General features: G+C 38.0%; 1 protein-coding gene across 1 annotated transcript in view; it reads left to right on the forward strand.

Moving 5' to 3' along the window:
* Positions 1-17,449, forward strand: part of cog6 (component of oligomeric golgi complex 6) — a 52,624-nt gene extending 35,175 nt beyond the window's left edge. Inside the window, exons 14-19 of the mRNA XM_081371083.1 lie at positions 1,964-2,095; positions 3,079-3,246; positions 3,367-3,474; positions 8,246-8,299; positions 9,693-9,772; positions 15,441-17,449. Coding sequence (XP_081227209.1) covers positions 1,964-2,095; positions 3,079-3,246; positions 3,367-3,474; positions 8,246-8,299; positions 9,693-9,772; positions 15,441-15,588 — 690 coding nt within the window. The 3' untranslated portion in view covers positions 15,589-17,449. The remainder of the gene's footprint in view (positions 1-1,963; positions 2,096-3,078; positions 3,247-3,366; positions 3,475-8,245; positions 8,300-9,692; positions 9,773-15,440) is intronic.
* The last annotated feature ends 3,528 nt before the right edge of the window (positions 17,450-20,977 follow it).

Here is a 20,977-nt window from a genome sequence, read left to right on the forward strand (position 1 = left end):
TACCCAACCCTGCTTGTCAATTATAATGTGAAATTTTAACTCGTTCCCCATCAACGTTTTTAAATAATGTTGCTAGCCAGCGTCAGCATTTTTGATCATTTTCGCAAAACTTCCAAAACCAGAATATTTTGTTGTAGGAATATCTCAACATGCAATATATCAAAATATACCCTTTGCTTTATTTCAAACGTTTTATTCTAGCTTAATGCATTCAAGTTTCATAAAAAAAGCAACATTTTGAACAAAAAGCTGAGAAAATCGTGTTTTTGTCAAAGACTGATAAGTCTGGATCAGATTCAGAACGATGATCAAAACATAGATGGAGTAGATCGAGTGCATCAACACCCCCAAAGCTTCACAGTCCTGTACCTCGTTCTGGGTCGACATTTCTTTCGGTAACGTTAAGCAGTTTTGATTCATGTGCTGTTTAATGTCGATGATAGCGTTGTTTTACATATGCATCTGCTTACATATGCTATCGCATGTTTCTGCTTCTTTTTCGCATGTGTTTTGATCCAGAGATTCTGTACTCTTTTAGAAGATGTCTCATAGCGCCCCCTACTGTATAACAGTGAAAACACAAGGAAAGCCGGAAAATTCCGTCAATGGCGGCAAAGAGTTAAGAATAGTTTACGACGGTTGAAATAATGCTGAAATAAAATAAAACATTTTGCTTTTGCAGCTAACTGAAATAAGTTGTAGTTTTAAATCACTAATACAGAAACAAAAATAAACCAATATTGAAATATTTGCATAAAACTAATAAAAATGACAAAAGCACATAACAAAATTTCTTAAACTTAGCCTAAAACGAACATTGAAAATATAAGCTAATTCAAAGTATTGATAAATACTATAATCATATATAAATGATACTAAAATAACACTTACTGTACACATTCCAAATTCATCAAATCTCTCTTCTTGTGGTCTGGCGTTCCCATTTTCATATATCTGAAAAGATATGAAAACTCTGCCGTCACAACTCTACTCACCATCATCCTAGTAAACCAGTAAATAATAACACCTTAATGGTCAATAAAAACACTTCCAAAAACTGGCTGAAAACAACCCAGAACACCCTTGCATTGTGGCGCTCTAAAACAACATCCTATCCATCGATGGTGATTGACACAACAAATGTGCCTTACGGTCATTCATCAGTTAGATGGTGTTTTTGCCAGGCTGAAAAACAGCATTCTCGCACCACGGATTTTAAATTAGCCCCAAAATATCCTTGAACATGAACAGGCTACTTTGAAAAAAAAAAAAAAACACTTCATTGATAAGTGGATCAATAGCAAGAGCAAGATGGCCTCCTCTCCACACTTCTGAGAGAATTATGGCCTTAGCAGCCCGCTAATCTAATCAGGTTTAGGACGTTACGTATCGCTCCCTGACGTCTCTCGGTGCCAGGAACACCAGCCCGAGCTAATAAGCTATATTAAAGGCAGCAGAGCCCTAGGTAGTGTTCGCGTAGCAGGGTGTTTATTAGTCAGCCTTCAGAGGTGTCAGTCTCACTGTCAGACATGCCTGGCTTTAGTTTGAGGGTATTGGACATGAGTTAGAGCGGTAAATACTGCAATTAAAAGTCTGAATGTACAGAGTCTAAAACTCTGAATGTTTTGTCTGTGGGTCAGTGACATGATGCTCATCTTTTTGTGTCTGAACCTATGAATTCATTTAAGAAGATATTAAAAATGCACTTCATACGCAGTGGTTTTAATGTCCGTCTCATGATGGACATGTTTTCTGTTTTTCTTTTTTATTTAAAATTCATTGTGATATTTTTGTGAGCTTAAAGTCAAAATGTGGTGTGAGGGAAATATTAGTACTTGATGGGTGCACCATGTGTCACTTTTAAAGTCATTCAATTAAAACCTGTGTTGAAAAAAGTATAAAACCCATGAAACCTACAATATATTACTTATGTTTTGAACAAGACTGTTAAATGTTTCCTCAGGTAGAGCTTCCTCCTCCTGATCTGGGTCCCACTGCCTCCCTCACTCAGACTCTGTCGCTCCTCAGAGAGGTTTTGGCCTCCCATGATTCATCAGTTCTGCCTCTTGATGCCCGACAGGCTGACTTTGCACAGGTGACTTTTTGTTTCTTGTTTTGTGGAGGAATCCAGTGTGTTTCCACCTTTTAGGATACTGGAATGTGGTTGTCAGAAATAAATACTCCCCGGTTTTTTTTTTTTACTTGTATTTATGTATTATACAACATTTATCAAGTGGTTTTGTAGAAGTGAAACATTGTAAAGCTTAAATATTTTTTATTATCGTTTCATTCAATAAATGAATTGGTTGTCTTATTATATTTGTGTTTATGCATTTCAGTAATATTATACACTGTTTTCCAAATATGCGTGCTGTACTTATGTTTAGTGTTGAGGGTACCGCATGACAAGTAACGTGAGTTATGTAATCAGATTACTTTACTTTATCAGATTACTTTGTTATCAGATTACTTTGTTATCAGATTACTTTATGTAATTAGATTACGGTATCAGATTACTTTACGTTATCAGATTACTTTATGTAATTACATTACGTTATCAGATTACTTTATGTAATTAGATTACGTTATCAGATTACTTTATGTAATTAGATTACTTTGCGTTATCAGATTACTTTATGTAATTAGATTACTTTGCGTTATCAGATTACTTTATGTAATTACTTCACGTAATCAGATTACTTTTTTCACACATTTATTTTATGTATTTAATCTCACTTTATTAACCAACGCCTTAGCTGTTGACCTTCCACGATTCAATTCAACCATACTAATTAGCAAAAACGACTTTAAACATCAAAGGGCCTTTACATTTGCCAAAATAGAACTTTTTTTTATTTTTTATTATAAAACTTTTTCATTACAAAAAAAAGTCATGCGAAAGTAACGTAATGTATTACTTTCCATAAAAAGTAACTAAGTAATGCACTTAGTTACTGTTTTAGGGAGTAACGCAATATTGTTACACATTACTTTTAACAGTAACTTTCCCCAACACTGGTTATGTTTATGTCAAACAGAGGTCATGAGTTTGTTTTCTCTTTTTACGCTGGTTCTCAGGTGTTGTCCTGCATCCTTGACCCGTTGCTGCAGCTCTGCACGGTATCAGCCAGTAACCTGGGCACAGCGGATATGGCCACCTACATGGTCAACTCCCTCTACATGATGAAGACCACACTGGCGCTCTTCGAGTTCACCGATAAACGCTTGGAAATGCTGGAATTTCAGGTGTGTTACACATGGACTTATTGCAAAATTTAAAATTATAAGACAATTCAAAATGATGGGTCAAACTGAGTTCTAAATGAAAGCGATTATTAAGTTCTTTGTATTGGTCACTTACTGTAGATTGAGGCTCACTTGGACACTCTGATCAACGAGCAGGCGACGTTCGTGTTGACCAGAGCCGCACTGAGCCACATCTACAGCTGTGTCCAGCAGCACAGCGCAGAGCAGGTGAGAACTCGTGTGAAAACCGCTCAGGATTTGAGTAAGGAACAGCTCTTCTCCTTGGATCACACTTTAAACCGTGCAAAAATCCCCAAAATTCTCCCCCCTCTCTGTTTTGCTCAGTCGACTGCTCTGCAACTGCAGAAGTTTCCCAGCGTTACAGGAATTATATGAATTATACACAGCTTCACAAGACCCAGAAATGAAGCTTTTAAGGAAATTATCCTCGCAGAGCAGCTCACTGACGATTATTATCAGTTATATAGTGCTGCTTTTATGCTTTTCAATGCAGCCTGAACAATTTGAGTGTTTCTTGCTTCTCATCAAGGGTAAATGAGTGTATAAAAAGGAAAGTTTCAGTTCTAAAATCTGATGGAATATTCAAAGCTGATTAACCTGATAAACAGAATGTGTTTCTTAAAGTTTTTTTTTTTTAAGTTTTCTGAAACACACACCACACTGGATATTACCTGCCATTCATATTCTCTTAAATATAATGCTTTAACAGTCGGAGACACACATCCTCCGAAAAACTCCTGAGAACTACCTATGATGACTTGACAGCTGAGTTCGGACATCCAATGTCACATTTGCATAGACCGTAATATTTGAATCCATGATTGGTTGACTGCCAAACAATTAAAAAATATTATACAGAATGATAAAATAACGTTATTAACCGGTTAAAGGTAATATTAAATAAGTGTTTCTGTTCAGAACATAAAGATAAAATTCTGTTTATGTTCCTGTTAAAAATTTTTTTTTTTTTTCTGTTCCGTACCGTTTCAGAGCCCCGATATTCTGGCAGTTATTTATTTTAACAGTTGGATGTCAAATTAGGTCCGAAAAATCTACAGAGAAGTCTGGAAAAGTGTGGAATTTTGAAATGAAAAATGTGTAGGAACCCTGGTTTTCTTTTAACTTTCTTTTGCAAAACACTATTTGTGGCCCACGTTTCCCCTTTTATATCACCGCCATCACACACACACACACTAATAGCGCACATTACTTCCTTATTATCTTTTCATTTTACATTTGAAATCTCTATTGTCTATTCCATCCCTTTAGACCGTATTACCATGGTTACCGTATGGTTCGAGGCTCATTAATAAAATCACAGAGCAGGGATGTTCAGGCAAATTCATCACATGGCAGGAAATGGCCTGAGATTGAAAAAGAACACAAAAATAAAGCTTATGCTGTAAACACGATTACCTGTACACATCTGTGTGCGCATTTGCAGATTAGACCAAGCAAATGGTTTACCTTTTGTTTTGTTGTTGTTCATTAATGATGTGGCTTGGCACAGCTGAAAGCACTCAGCATCTCTTCTTACATCGTGTACTATATAAGGTGTATTGCAGACATTTAAGATCGCTGAAGATCTAATAACAACAACATTATAGTATTTCACTGTTGGCTCCTCTCTTTTTCAACTATTCTTCAAAGTTTCTTCTTTTGTGCTCCACAGAAGTATGTCGTATGAGTCGGTTCAGGATCTGAGAACCAATTATTTTTTGGAACTCAGTCCAGATGTTTTTGTTTTTCTTTGTTGCAAATTAAAAATACGACCGTGTAGTCCAATTCTCAAACCAATGGTCTCAATTCTCAAACTCAACAACTTTTTATGAGTTGTTGTTGTTTATTTATTTATTTATTATGCAACCAGTGTAGTCTGATTCCTGAACAATTGATTCCTCTGAGACAGTTATGTTCTGATTCCTGAACTATTGACATCTATGAGCAAGCTCTTTTAAATGAATCAAAACTGTACAGCTTCACCAGTGTAGTCCAAATGATTCTTATGTCTCGTATTTTTAATTAATACAAAATAAATAAATAAATACAGTGCGACCAGTGTACTCTGATTCTTCTGCTAATGAACTGGCATGAATGATCCGGTTCTTTTTTAATGAAAGAAAATGTACATCATGACTGGTGTAGTCTGATTTTTAAATGAATGACTCTTTTGAATTATTTTAGTGAATCAAACACTTAGAGCGCAACCAGTGTAGTCAGATCCCAGAATGAATGATTCTTCTGCCAATGAACTGGCACGAATGATCCAGTTCTTTTTAATGAATCAAAAACATACAATGTGACCGATGGAGTCCGATTCTCAATAAATTACTCTTATGACTCGTTTGTTTTAGTGAATCAGAAACATACAGCATAACCAGTGTTGCCAGATGACCAAATTAATGATTCTTCAGCCAGTTAACTTACACAAATGATCCAGTCCTTTTTAATGAAGCAAAAACACGTTGCCAGTGTAGTCCGACTCTTATAGTCGGCATGAAATCAAATTTGACAAATCTTCTTTTTATATGTAATATTGTAGTGTTTATTATAAATGATTTATCTGTGCACTTCATTATTTTTTTTTAAATTCATGTACCCTTATAATCTTTAATCAAATACATTAACCTTTCCTTCCCCCCTCGAAACGACCTCTCTTCTCTTTCGGTCACATGCCATGGCGAAAGGGTGCGGCCAGAGCCGATGAGGGTGCGGCTATCGGTGTCTGTCTCGTTTCGCGGGAGGCTCATATAAATATGGGCTGATTCCTGCCTGAAAATTTAGCTGCTCGTCCTCGTTCTCGTCGCCGGGCTCCTCAATAAAAAATCCTTCATGGGAGGGTAACGGTGGGGAGTCGCGGTGGAGAGAAATCCTCCACAATTGAATGTAAACTGGCATTCAAATTTGCCTCCATTTTATTTGCAACGCCCAACCTCCAACGATCCAATCAATTCCCGAAGGACGAAATCAAGCTCCGCCCTACATTTTTTTCTAGTTTCAGAAGCCGTTTCACTCGGATATACGTCACAACAAGGAAAAAATGACAATCTCAACTTCCGTTTCATGCTGACTTTAAGACTCGTTTGTTTTAGTGAATTTGAAACACATAGTGCGACCAGCGTAGTCGGACGATTCCTCCGCCAGTGAACTGGCACTGATGATCCAGTTCTTTTTAATGAATCACTTGAAACAGCTACTGACTCACTAAACTGCAATTTATTCGTCATGTCTTGTAAAGCAAGAATCGCTGCCCTTTCATGTTGTTCCTACGGCTTTTGATGCTTACTCTTGTTTATGGGTGTTTGAGCGGAGTAATTGTCAGGTGAAAAAGTTTCCAGTGAACTTGGCGACTCTTTCGGACATGTTGCGGCACTTTAAGCAAGGTGTTATATTACAGAAGACAGGCGAGAAAGCAAGAAGCATTGAAAGTAAGCACGGGTGTGTGTGGGTCTTGGCAGAGCAGTGCAGTCTGGGCATTTCCACGCCTGTCCTCATCACACACCCCCGTAAAAGGCTGGCGTGTGACTAAGCGTCTCTGGACACCTGCTGTCCACAGCACAGGACACAACTGTCTCGCCTACTGCTTCAATGTCTTCTCTGTCCACTCAACGCTGGTAATTACGGCCTGTCTCGGCTTTATACGGCTCCTGTTGCCCACAACAGACATCATTCATCATCAACCAGGCCCTCAAAAGCCAACTTTGTGTCTCATGTCCATGGCATCATTTTAAAAACATTACCAACCTACAAATTGTATACGCTAGAAAAAGACCACTAGACTGTATTAAGATCCTGTTGATGTTTGACACTCATAATGAATCTTTGTACACTGTTCATGTTGGTGCGAAGTACTTAAAACTTCAGAATGATCCGTTTTATAATATAAGCCAGGAGAGGTTGCGCATTACAAGGATTCATATGTCTAAAACCTCCTTAATTGTGGTTAAAAATTATGATGAATGATCTGAAAGGTCCATTGTGTATAGTCAGTATTGAAGCAATGTTGGAAGCACAACTCAGAGCTTTCTGTTGGTGAACGCGGCAAATTCGCGTAAAAACTTGTTGCAAAACCTGCATGGGTAAATGTTTCCCAATTGTGTGGATTCCTCTTGAAGTGACTGGATTTCGCCCGTATCTCAACTGCGTTGTTTGTAGCGACTAATTATAATTCATATAATATTTAGTCGGTGCATTTACAATTTTCTGTAAATTGGCTATTCTATAACGACTTTAAACGGGTCTCTTCCAATCAAATTTTAGAGTCCACTGCTGTCATTTGCACAACACCAAACTTTGTATGCGTTTTGGCTGCACGACAACGGCGTTTTGGGTTTGAGTTTTAAAAACGGGTTTCAAAGTGCAGGTTTTTGAAAACGGTCTCCATGTAAACAACAAAAACACGAATCTCTGAAGACGATGACTTCATGCACACGCGTATTACGTGTTCAGTCTATAGTGTTTCATCGCCATCTAATGGCCTGACAGCAGAACACCGCGTTTTTAGTCGTTTTCGCGGATCCGTGTGAATGGGGATCGTTTTGACAATGGCCATTTTAAGCATAGTGTTGTTGTATAAACGTACCCATAATCTCTACAAGCGTGTTAACATAAAGGATTCTGGGTACACAAGCTTGAGTTCAAGAACTCAAATTGAGTGTATCAGAACTCGATTCATAATGCAACACCTAGCGAAGTGCTGTTGCTGTTCAATTGCATTGTACAATAGATGGTCAGATGGTCAATAGATGTTCTTTTCTCAACCTTATTTTCCATCTATTCAACAGCGTCACAAAGCTGCTACGAATTAGGTTGAAATGTGAAATCTCTCACTTCATGTGTTTTCAAGCTGTCCTGTTGCACCTATTCCTTCTCTTTGTTTATGTGTTATATCTGTGCCGCAGGCTGTTTCTGTTCACACAGCTAAAGGGAAGTAGTTGTGTATCCTTCTCTCATGTTTTGTTCATGTTCTCCTCCTTAGGGTCCCTTGGCCAACCTCCCTGGCATGGACAGCACATCCTTAAAAACAGCAATGGTGAGGCCTGTTTGTCTTTCTTTATTAAAGTGCCCCCATTAAGCTATTTTAAAGTTTTCTAATGTTGTTTTGGAGGTCTCCTACAATAGGTTTACGTGCATCCAAGGTCAAAAACACTTTGCCGATTTTCAACTCATTTTGTATTGTTAAAATGTCGGAAATGTTTACTCGTTTTCCGTGTTACCTGGACTGAGAAATTCCCGTTTATTTGTCAGCAGAACACCGCCTGATGACACACAACACGCTCTAGGCTTTCGTGGAAACTACAGATTATACTTCCACAGTTTTCTTTCCCCGTCCAGATTTTACAGATCACATTTTTATGCAAAGTAGTTCTTTTTTTTTCACGCTATGAAAATATTTTTAATTTGTCAGCAAATTTAAAAGCACTTGTTAAGTGATGATCATATTCCCTATATTCACTGTAAAGCTGAGCTTCTAAGCTTTAAAACGACACCTATTTTGTTTTAGTTACATGATATCTTAGCCCTCCCCCCGCTTCGGATTTAAGAGATTATGGTCAACAATTAATCGGACTATTGATTGTTAATTTAAACAGTGATCGATTATGGGAATTTATGTAAATTGACATCCCTAGACTTAAACGGTTCAGTGAAGGATTCAGTCTCTCTAAACCCCTCCTGTCTGAGAGCTTACTCATTATATTACATTTACAATTTATTCATTTAGCAGACGCTTTTATCCAAAGCGACTTCTCTGATTGGTCAAATCTGTTGTGACTGGTCGACGATACAGCCTGTTATAGAAACTAAGTGCCCTTTACCATATCTGAGTTTCATATCTGATCTTCCTCAGCACTTGTACACACATACAGTGATACGAATGGTAACGATGGCGTTTATTTCACCGTATAATTTTGATGTGCTGAAAAGTGGATTTGCTTTCGCAGCGCATAAAACAGTGTCTTCTTAACATGTCTACAACACAAACCAAACTCTTCCAGGCCTCAGCTACAACTAGTGTTTGAGGGTCAAAGTGGACGTTGTTCACGGGGCGGCCATTGAAGAAGCCCATTATGCAAATTTGTTACAAACCTATGGAGGTTCGAGTAGGAAGTAAGAATTGAAAACCGTCTGAAACAAATTACATAGTGTTTTCACAGCTTTTCTGTCTATCAATCTTTTGTTCAGACCCTTTTGCCACTTGTTTAAGTGAAATCACATTTCACATACATTTTTAGATGAAATCACAGACATCCTTTGTTAGTAATTGTAAATCAACAAATCGAATCCAGTCTGAATAGTGCTGCCTAATGGTTTTAAAGGTGTGGTCACGTTTGCAAAATTCAGCAACATTTAAAGCTAGGGTAGGTTAATGTTTTTCTTTAACATTCCTGATTTGTCTAACAGTGTGTTATTTGTTTTACACACAGGTCCAGTTTGACCGTTATTTGGCCTCTCCTGATACACTTGTGATGCCGCAGCTCAACTTCCTGCTCAGCGCTGCCATCAAGTACGAGCCGGCTTGCATTTATCACACACGTTTCGTCTATAATACAGCAAATAACATGAACCATTACATTACAAAACATTAAAATTTCTAGCTCAAGTTTAGCTATTCTTATTACTCAACCACATCTGACCTAAACAAATAAGGTTTTGGCCCGTAAAATGTACAGGGCCGTCAAGGCATTAGCGACGCGGTCATGAGCATGACAGGTTTCTGGTGCGTTTGTCATGTTTCTTGTTTCTTGGTGCTTTTAGCATCAGCGCATCAGTGCGATGTTGAGAGGCGCACACATTGAGTCACATTGTTACTGGGAAATGTAACAGGCTTGAGGAGCACTCACTGTCCCTCAGGTTAATGTTCTCTATTAATGGAGATGGACTCGTGCACGGGCTTGGCACAGCTAATTAGCTCCTGGTCCATTTCTCTCTCTCTCTCTCTCTCTCTCCCACACATAAACACGCCGCACGTGACTCAACTCTGCATGAGATACAAAGACGAGCTAAATGGAGATGGATCCATACGCACACACACAGATTTTGTTCTGTTCACTTCACGTTAAAGGGATAAGTTTTGACATCCACCCGAGCTTTCTTGTCTGATTCAAATAGGAATTGTTATTTTGGGTCAGATCTGTTTAGTGTATTGCTTTATCCGATTCACAAAACGGTTCTGAAAGATTTGTTCACAAATCTGACTATATGCCTGTCTGTCTTTTATCTGTCGGTCTATCTATCTATATTAAAGCTAGATTATAAAGCAAGCTAGAGCATAGGAGAAAGGCAGAGGGAACTTTTTTTAATTTTGTTTTGGCATATGTGTGTAAGTCAATTAGTTTAAGTGTGTAGTATTTTTGGTTGAACTGTTCCTTATAGGCCAAGCATTAATCTGACTTGCTATTTATATATAAGATGAAGGTTTACATGTAGATAAATTGCCCACTTACCTTTAAAACTGCAGTGTGTACATACAGTGTGTGTATCTGTACTGGTAGAAGTGCATCTGTAGAGGGCAGTGTTAGTCCTGAACTGAACCCAGATCAGTGCCTTGTGTGGCTCTACTGTCTTTGCTCACTCGACCAGCAATATTCTGACCAGTTTATGTAGTTTTCAATTAAGGCTGGCTCCTGTGTGATGTGTTTCCAGGAACCTAGATCAACAGAAGTACCATCAAAACCAAAACAGCACCAAGTTATGACTACCAAAGTGCTCCTAGAGTCATTTATCTATGGTGTTGTTTTGATTCACTTGGTTTGTTCAGTGTTGCATTGTAAAATGTGGTTGTCAGATTAACCTTGACTGGTTTATTTACCCATCATATATTGTAAATAGTTTTTAATTGCTACTAATTTTATTATTTTGGGAACACTTTACATTGTAGTGCCTGAAAGTTAATCAGTCTGTCTGTCTGTCTGTCTGTCTGTCTGTCTGTCTGTCTGTCTGTCTAACTGTCTGTCTGTCTATCTATCTATCTATCTAACTGTCTGTCTGTCTGTCTGTCTGTCTGTCTGTCTGTCTGTCTGTCTGTCTGTCTGTCTGTCTGTCTATCTATCTATCTATCTATCTATCTATCTATCTATCTATCTATCTATCTATCTATCTATCTATCTATCTATCTATCTGTCTGTCTGTCTGTCTGTCTGTCTGTCTGTCTGTCTGTCTGTCTGTCTGTCTGTCTGTCTGTCTGTATATCTATCTGTTTGTCTGTATGTCTGTCTATATGTCTGTCTGTCTGTCTATCTATCTATCTACATGTACCTATCTATCTATCTATCTATCTATCTATCTATCGTCTGTCTGTCTGTCTGTCTGTCTGTCTATCTATCTATCTACTGTATCTGTCTGTCTAACCATCCGTCTGTCTGTCTGTCTATCTATCTAACTATCTTTTTATCTATCTGTCTGTCTGTCTGTGTCTATCTATCTCTCTATCTAACTGTCTGTCTATCTATCTATCTGTTTGTCTAACCATCCGTCCGTCTATCTATCGTCTATCTGTCTGTCTGTCTATCTATCTATCTGTTTGTCTATCTATCTATCTATCTATCTATCTAACTGTCTGTTTGTCTATCTATCTATCTAACTGTCTGTCTGTCTATCTATCTATCTGTCTCTATCTATCTATCTATCTATCTATCTATCTGTCTATCTGTCTGTCTGTCTGTCTAACTGTCTGTCTATCTATCTGTCTGTCTATCTATCTATCTATCTATCTATCTATCTGTCTATCTGTCTAACTATCTGTTTGTCTATCTATCTATCTATCTATCTATCGTCTGTCTGTCTGTCTGTCTGTCTATCTATCTGTCTGTCTAACCATCCGTCTGTCTGTCTATCTATTTGTCTATCTATCTGTTTGTATGTCTATCTGTCTGTCGTCTGTCTATCTAACTGTCTGTTTGTCTATCTATCTAACTGTCTAACTGTATATCTATCTATCTATCTATCGTCTGTCTGTGTCTGTCTGTCTGTCTGTCTGTCTATCTATCTGTCTATCTATCTATCTGTCTGTCTGTCTAACCATCCGTCTGTCTGTCTGTCTGTCTATCTATCTATCTATCTATCTATCTGTTTGTCTATCTATCTATCTATCTATCTATCTATCTGTCTGTCTGTCTGTCTCTCTATCTAACTGTCTGTCTGTCTATCTATCTATCTGTTTGTCTAACCATCCGTCCGTCCGTCCGTCCGTCCGTCCATCCATCCATCTATCTATCTATCTATCTATCTATCTATCGTCTGTTTGTCTGTCTATCTGTCTGTCTGTCTAACTGTCTGTCTATCTAACTATCTGTTTGTCTATCTATCTGTCTGTCTGTCTGTCTGTCTGTCTATCTATCTAACTGTCTGTCTGTTTATATATCTATCTGTTTGTCTAACCGTCCGTCCGTCCGTCCATCCTTCCATCTATCTATCGTCTGTTTGTCTGTCTATCTGTCTGTCTGTCTAACTGTCTGTCTATCTATCTAACTGTCTGTCTAACTGTCTGTCTATCTATCTATCTATCTATCTATCTATCTATCTATCTATCTATCTATCTGTCTGTCTGTCTGTCTATCTATTTGTGTATCTATCTGTTTGTCTGTATGTCTGTCTGTATGTCTGTCTATATGTCTGTCTGTCTATCTATCTATCTACATGTACCTATCTATCTATCTATCTATCTATCTATCTATCTATCTATCTATCGTCTGTCTGTCTGTCTGTGTCTCTGTCTGTCTGTCTATCTATCTATCTACTGTATCTGTCTGTCTAACCATCCGTCTGTCTGTCTATCTATCTATCTGTTTATCTATCTGTCTGTCTGTCTGTGTCTGTCTATCTATCTCTCTATCTAACTGTCTGTCTATCTATCTATCTATCTATCTGTTTGTCTAACCATCCGTCCGTCTATCTATCGTCTGTTTGTCTGTCTATCTGTCTAACTATCTGTTTGTCTATCTATCTATCTATCTAACTGTCTGTTTGTCTATCTATCTATCTAACTGTCTGTCTGTCTATCTATCTATCTGTCTCTATCTATCTATCTATCTATCTATCTATCTATCTATCTATCTATCTGTCTGTCTGTCTGTCTGTCTAACTGTCTGTCTATCTATCTATCTAACTGTCTGTCTGTCTATCTATCTATCTATCTATCTATCTATCTATCTATCTGTCTATCTGTCTAACTATCTGTTTGTCTATCTATCTATCGTCTGTCTGTCTGTCTATCTATCTGTCTGTCTAACCATCCGTCTGTCTGTCTGTCTATCTATTTGTCTATCTATCTGTTTGTCTGTATGTCTATCTGTCTGTCGTCTGTCTATTTAACTGTCTGTTTGTCTATCTATCTAACTGTCTAACTGTATATCTATCTATCTATCTATCTATCGTCTGTCTGTGTGTGTCTGTCTGTCTGTCTAACTGTCTGTCTGTCTAACCATCCGTCTGTCTGTCTATCTATCTATCTATCTCTTTGTCTATCTATCTATCTATCTATCTATCTGTCTGTCTGTCTGTCTGTCTCTCTATCTAACTGTCTGTCTGTCTATCTATCTATCTGTTTGTCTAACCATCCGTCCGTCTATCTATCTATCTATCTATCTATCTATCTATCTATCTATCTATCTATCTATCTATCTATCGTCTGTTTGTCTGTCTATCTGTCTGTCTGTCTAACTGTCTGTCTATCTAACTATCTGTTTGTCTATCTATCTATCTGTCTGTCTGTCTATATATCTATCTGTTTGTCTAACCATCCGTCCGTCCGTCCGTCCGTCCATCCTTCCATCTATCTATCGTCTGTTTGTCTGTCTATCTGTCTGTCTGTCTAACTGTCTGTCTATCTGTCTATCTAACTATCTGTTTGTCTGTCTGTCTATCTATCTATCTATCTATCTATCTATCTATCTATCTATCTATCGTCTGTTTGTCTGTCTGTCTATCTATCTATCTATCTAACTGTCTGTCTGTCTATCTAACTGTCTGTCTGTCTGTCTATCTATCTATCTGTTTGTCTAACCGTCCGTCCATCCATCATCCATCCATCATCATCCATCCATCTATCTATCTATCTGTTTGTCTGTCCGTCCGTCCGTCCGTCCATCCATCTATCTATCTAACTGTCTGTCTGCCTGTCTATCTATCTATCTATGTCTATCTATCTATCTATCTGTCTGTCTGTCTGTCTATCTATCTATCTATCTATCTATCTATCTAACTGTCTATCTATCTAACTGTCTGTCTATCTATCTATCTATCTATCTATCTATCTATCTAACTGTCTGTCTGTCTATCTATCTATCTGTCTATCTATCTGTCTATCTATCTATCTATCTATCTATCTATCTATCTATCTAACTGTCTATCTATCTAACTGTCTGTCTATCTATCTAACTGTCTGTCTGTCTATCTATCTAAATGTCTATCTATCTATCTATCTATCTAACTGTCTGTCTATCTATCTAACTGTCTGTCTGTCTGTCTGTCTGTCTATCTATCTATCTAACTGTCTGTCTATCTATCTATCTAACTGTCTGTCTATCTATCTAACTGTCTGTCTATCTATCTAACTGTCTGTCTATCTATCTAACTGTCTGTCTATCTATCTATCTAACTGTCTGTCTATCTATCTAACTGTCTGTCTGTCTGTCTATCTATCTAACTGTCTGTCTATCTATCTATCTAACTGTCTGTCTATCTATCTAACTGTCTGTCTGTCTATCTATCTGTCTGTCTATCTATCTATCTATCTATCTATCTAACTGTCTGTCTATCTATCTATCTATCTATCTATCTATCTATCTATCTATCTAACTGTCTGTCTATCTAACTGTCTGTCTATCTATCTATCTAACTATCTATCTATCTATCTATCTATCTGTCTGTCTGTCTGTCTGTCTGTCTGTCTGTCTGTCTGTCTGTCTATCTATCTAAGTGTCTGTTTGTCTAACTTCCAGTCCGTCCGTCCGTCTGTCTAACTAGTTAAACTGTCTAGAAAAAAAATTATTAAATAAAATTAAATTCACTTTGTTCATATTTAATTACAATGCCAACGTGGTGACATGGGTACTGTGATATATAATGTAACCATTGTTGTGGTAACTGTGGTGTTAACTGGTATTTAGCATATACTAATTAGAATAATTCTCTCTCTCTCTCTCTCTCTCTCTCTCTCTCTCTCTCTCTCTCAGGGAGCAGATCTTCAAACAGTCCACAGAGCTGGTGTTTCGTGCGTATGGAGAGGTGTATAAAGCGGTCACCAACCCTACAAATGCCTATAAAGACGCTGAGTCTGTCCTGCACAGATCTCCACAGCAGGTTCAAACCCTGCTGTCCTGAAATGTGCCACACACTACAAAATTGTAGCAACACACTCCGTGTCCTGGGACTGGCCACAAGACCATGTTCATGTACTCATCAGGTGATGGGAGGGGTTTCTCACTGCGTACTAATAATTATGTGGAACAAAGACTGTCCAATGACTGCGAATGCACAGAAACGTATCGGTCTGGATTTATCACATGTTGCTCTGTGGACGCTGCTGTTTGCCAGAGGAGAGGACAGCTCACGCTGAGAAAAAAATATTATAATAATATCTCCTCCCCACGTCACTGGAGATCCCCACTAGCAGGCCTGAGGAAGCAGACTACAGACCATTCCATTGCTACACGCATATTCACATGCACTCAGAAATACGTACAGTCATTGCATTACCTACACATGGGCTTTTTCTTCCCCCGCCACAGAGGCCTGATGTGACTCAGCGTCGTCTGTGATCTGCTCGTCGTCTTCTCTTTAACTAGATGTACCGCATCGCGGTACAAAATATGACCGCCGCTCAGGCCTGCACTGGCTTTCCACAAAAATAAATGACGTGGAGTAATTTGGCTGTATTGCGTGTTTATGTATATACCTAAAAAAAGTAGTAGTATGTGCATGTCTGTCTGTGTGTGTGTGTGTGTGTGTGTGTGTGTGTGTGTGTGTGTGTGTGTGTGTGTGTGTGTGTGTGTGTATGTGTGTGTCTGTGTCTGTGTGTGTGTGTGTGTGTGTGTGTGTGTGTGTGTGTGTGTGTGTCTGTGCGTGTGTCTGTGCGTGTATGTATGTGTGCGTACATGTGTGCGCGTGTGTGTTTGTGTGTGTGTGTCTGTGCATGTGGATTTGTATGTGTGTGTATGGGTGTGTGTCTGTGCGTGGATGTCAGTGTGTGTGCATGCTTGCATTTGTTTGTATTCCTGCATGTATGTGTGTGACAGTATCATCCTAAACCAGCAACCCTTCGCTCAACAGCACCATCTACAGGCCGATGAGTGTACAGTCACTAAATGTGCACATAAATGAATTTATTTTATACCCCCCCCATGGATGAAATTCTACGAAACTTAGCAGAGGATACCCCCAGAGGATGTCAAGTTAATCATACACATGAAATATGGTGCAGTTCTGAACATCTCCACTGAAGATAGGGGCGATTAAAGCAGAATAATATTGCATTTTCATTTTTTATGGGAGGGGCGCAAATCACAAATGAGTGATTATGGCCTAGGTTGATGTGGGCCCTTAAGAGCAACATACCATAAAAAATTACCAAAAAAGAAAAATTTACGGGGGCCCCAGCGCAGGGGGGGAAGTGGCCCCCGGGAAACAAACAAAATTTTTCCGTAAAAGTCTAGTAGACCAACATACCATAAAAATTTCTTCATCCTCGGTGCCACGGTTCAGGTAGTTATTTAGGAAAAACTGCATTTTTTGGGGTTTGGGGGGGCCCAGCGCGGGGGGGAGTGGCCCCCGGGGACCAAACGAAATTTTTCCGTAGAAGTGTAGTGGGGCTACATGCCCACCAAATTTCATGTTCCCCGGTGCTTCGGTGTCCCTGGTATCGTTGACGAAAAATTTACGGGGGCCCCAGCGCGGGGGGGGGAAGTGGCCCCCGGGGACCAAACGAAATTTTTCCGTAAAAGTCTAGTAGACCAACATACCATAAAAATTTCTTCATCCTCGGTGCCACGGTTCAGGTAGTTATTTAGGAAAAACTGCTTTTTTGTGGGTTTGGGGGGGCCCAGCGCGGGGGGGGGAGTGGCCCCCGGGGACCAAACGAAATTTTTCCTTAGAAGTCTAATGGGGCTACATGCCCACCAAATTTCATGTTCCCCGGTGCTTCGGTGTCCCTGGTATCGTTGACGAAAAATTCAGTTAGGTGACGAAAAAAAAAAAAAAAAAACTTTGACAATCCCTATATGACCGCTTTCACTAGCTACGCTAGCGGCGGTCATAATAACGCCATTTTTCCTAAACTGCAATAAAATACTCAAAAGTTCATAGGTGTGTGTGTGTGTCGCATTATCTATCTATCTATCTATCTATCTATCTATCTATCTATCTATCTATCTATCTATCTATCTATCTATCTATCTATCTATCTATCTCTATATCTATCTATCTATCTATCTATCTATCTATCTTTTTGTCTATCTATCTATCTATCTATCTATCTATCTATCTATCTATCTATCTATGTCTATCTATCTATCCATCTGTTTGTCTGTCTGTCTATCTATCTATCTATCTGTCTATCTTTTTGTCTATCTACCCATGTTTATCTATCTATCTATCTACCCATGTTTATCTGTCTATCTGTCTATCTGTCTATCTGTCTGTCTGTCTGTCTGTCTGTCTGTCTGTCTGTCTGTCTATCTGTCTATCTGTCTATCTATCTATCTCCTCTTTTAAATCATATTTTGTTTCTAAACAACATTAAAATTCACTCAAAAGTTCACAGGCTTGTGTGTCCCACTGTTTTTCCTTTCTCAGCCTCTTCTGAAAGAGGTAGTTAAATGAAATTTTGCGGCCACCCAGCGGAGAACTCGACCAATGGGGAGAAAGTCGAAGGCATTCTCTCAGACAATGGTGCTTTCATGTGAGCGGCCCAATGGCCAGTCACGCCATCCTTTAATTGCCGACAAAACGCCTGCCAGTGCTCGTTCCTCAACTAAATTTAGCAAAACGCTAAAAAACAGCGGAGAAAATAAAAGCGGTATTACTCAGACTATTAATAGAAGTTTGTACGGAATGGCAGACGGAATAGTATAGCCTCGCAGAAGCGCAGGGTGACAGATATGAAGAGTGTTGGGGTGTGAGGAGACTACAGTGATCTCAGTGTGTGAGAGAGGCGCTGGGGGCCACATGGCCTCTCATCTGGGGGAATATTTTGAGCGTGTCACATGGGCGCATTAAAGGGACTCTCCCCGCGGTGCCCGTAGCCAAGACGCCCCTCACATGCCTCGCATTCAGCTCCAGGCTTTCAGCTAGTGAAAAGTGAAGTACAAGTGTGACACTGTGGTGTGGTTTACTGTGAAATGGGTTATGAATATAGACTACTATTTTTAACCCAGATCACATCTGTGGGAGGCACGGAAACCCATTTTGGTTATCACACAGCATCTAAACCTGCAACACTCCAGCTGAAAACGTTTGTGTGCAGTCCAGTGTCAGTCTGAGTAGAGCTTTTGCTTTTTCTACATTCAGTGGCTGCAAGAAGTGTTCAGACACTGAAGTGCATTTAAGTTAACTCAAGTTAAAGTATGAATACTGTGTCAAAGCAAAAAGAAGAAAAAAATAATAATACATGCAGTACTTATGAAAGTAAAAATGTTTCACATTTAATTATGAAAAAGTAAATAATTTTCTTTGAAGTTGAGAGTCTAATTAGTAACACTTTACAAGAAGGTTCCATTTTTGTAACTTTACACTAGTTAACTTGAACTAACAATGAAGTTGTATTTAATAAATGTCATTGAATTACATTGTTGGCTGCTACACGACTTTATTTTGACACAATATTTTCACAATAAGGGGTTTTGTTAAAAAAATAATGAGAAACATTAACAAAAAAGTATGCCAAACTAGATTTAAATTCTTTTAATAGGGTTTTTTTTTTCATAATGATATCAGACAGTTTTACCACCCTGACTTTATACTCCTCCAAAAAATATCAAACTGAATTTTTATTCAAAAATTAAAAACACACTACATCATAGAAGATGTGTATTCAGTGTACCGTATGTAGGAATTACATCTAAGTTGTGTGTACATTGTCTAATGACATTTTTTTATGAATTAATAAATCTGGATAAAAACACTTGTATTAAATATTTTATTATTTAAATGTTACTATGACACATCATTCCTTAGAAAATCTCTAGTTTATTTTTATCTGAAATTGAACATTATCACCAAAGGTAAAATTTGGGCAGCTCCAAAATATATGAAAATGATCAACATCTACAGTATATAACAAGAAAAACGCAACCTTTCTACCCAAAATCTTTCCATCTTCTTGAAGAAGTGCATGTGTGTTGTATTGTACACTCAGCATTTTGTTTATCATCAGATCAAGCAAGATCTTTATCTTGCTCTTTCTTCCATTTACATTATATACAGTGTGATAGAGAGTTTTTCGGTTCCCCATCAGAACATGGTACAGTTAATATTGTTAGGTTAAGTTTTTGTTTAAATCCACATTTGTACATTGAATGAATGTGGCATAAAGTGGTAATTCACTGCTGGCAAGATGGGTTTTTAATAAAACACGCAGTAGTAGTTTTTTTAATTGGTGTGCATAACTAGAGAAAACAGGACTCTTTGTACCTTTGCTAAAGGTAAAGAACACCTTCAACACTAATTACAATCTGTAGTTCACACAAAAGTTCTGGAGCTGACAAATAACAGGGATAGTTTGGTGCAGGTAACATGGAAAGAATACACATTTGTTAGCCTTAAAGAAACTATATTTAGCATATTGAGTTCAACCCTGCAGGCCGCACCATACCACCACAACTTCTGTTCTTTACGTGATCTAAGCGGGGTCGATGCTGAGGTGTTGCACTCTGTAATGTGATGACATCATGGCTGTGGATAGACCGCTGGATTGAGATCTAGACTAACTCCGCCTCAACCCGTCCAAACCCACAATCAACACAGACCAACATAGTCCAGCTAACGAAAGTTGATGAGCTCCTTATATTATAAGCAGGCGGGTTTTGTTACTTAAAATAAGGTATAATTGTATGGGTATTATCTAAGGGCTTTCTTAACATTAGTGGTTTGTTGCAACTGGCTGCGAGTCCCCATGGACTTTACTTTTGGTAGATAATATAGAACAATGTTATTTTAGGATCATTGTTATTTTAGGATCATTGATATACTATTATAGTGTTTGTTAGTATATAATATAGTGCATTTTGAATTCGATTTTTATTTTTAGATTTTCTGTTTTCATCTTAATTTCAATTAAAGTTTTAGTAGTTTTGTTGTTTTTGTCCTTTTCAATAGTTCTATTTAGTCTTTCTATATACTAGTTGTTTGAGTACTTTAGTACAACTTAAAATATATTTAAAATATATTTTATTTCAGCTAGTTGCAAAGGCAACATTTCTCATTTTAATCTAGTTTGTTTTTATCAGTCAATGTTTGTTTTATCAGTTAATATATATATATATATATATATATATATATATATATATATATATATATATATATATATATATATATATACAGTATATATTACTTTAAACTTAAACATTTGAAATGTTTTCTTGGCAAATTCATTTAACAGACATGCTAACTGAAAAAAGTTTAAAGGGTACATAACACTCTTCTGCCAATCTCATGTTAATCATGAGTACTTATAGAATAGTATTGCATCCTTCATATCTCTGAAGTCTTTAGTTTG

This window comes from Scardinius erythrophthalmus (assembly GCF_964197995.2).
Source record: "Scardinius erythrophthalmus genome assembly, chromosome: 7".
In the NCBI taxonomy this organism is placed as follows: domain Eukaryota; kingdom Metazoa; phylum Chordata; class Actinopteri; order Cypriniformes; family Leuciscidae; genus Scardinius; species Scardinius erythrophthalmus.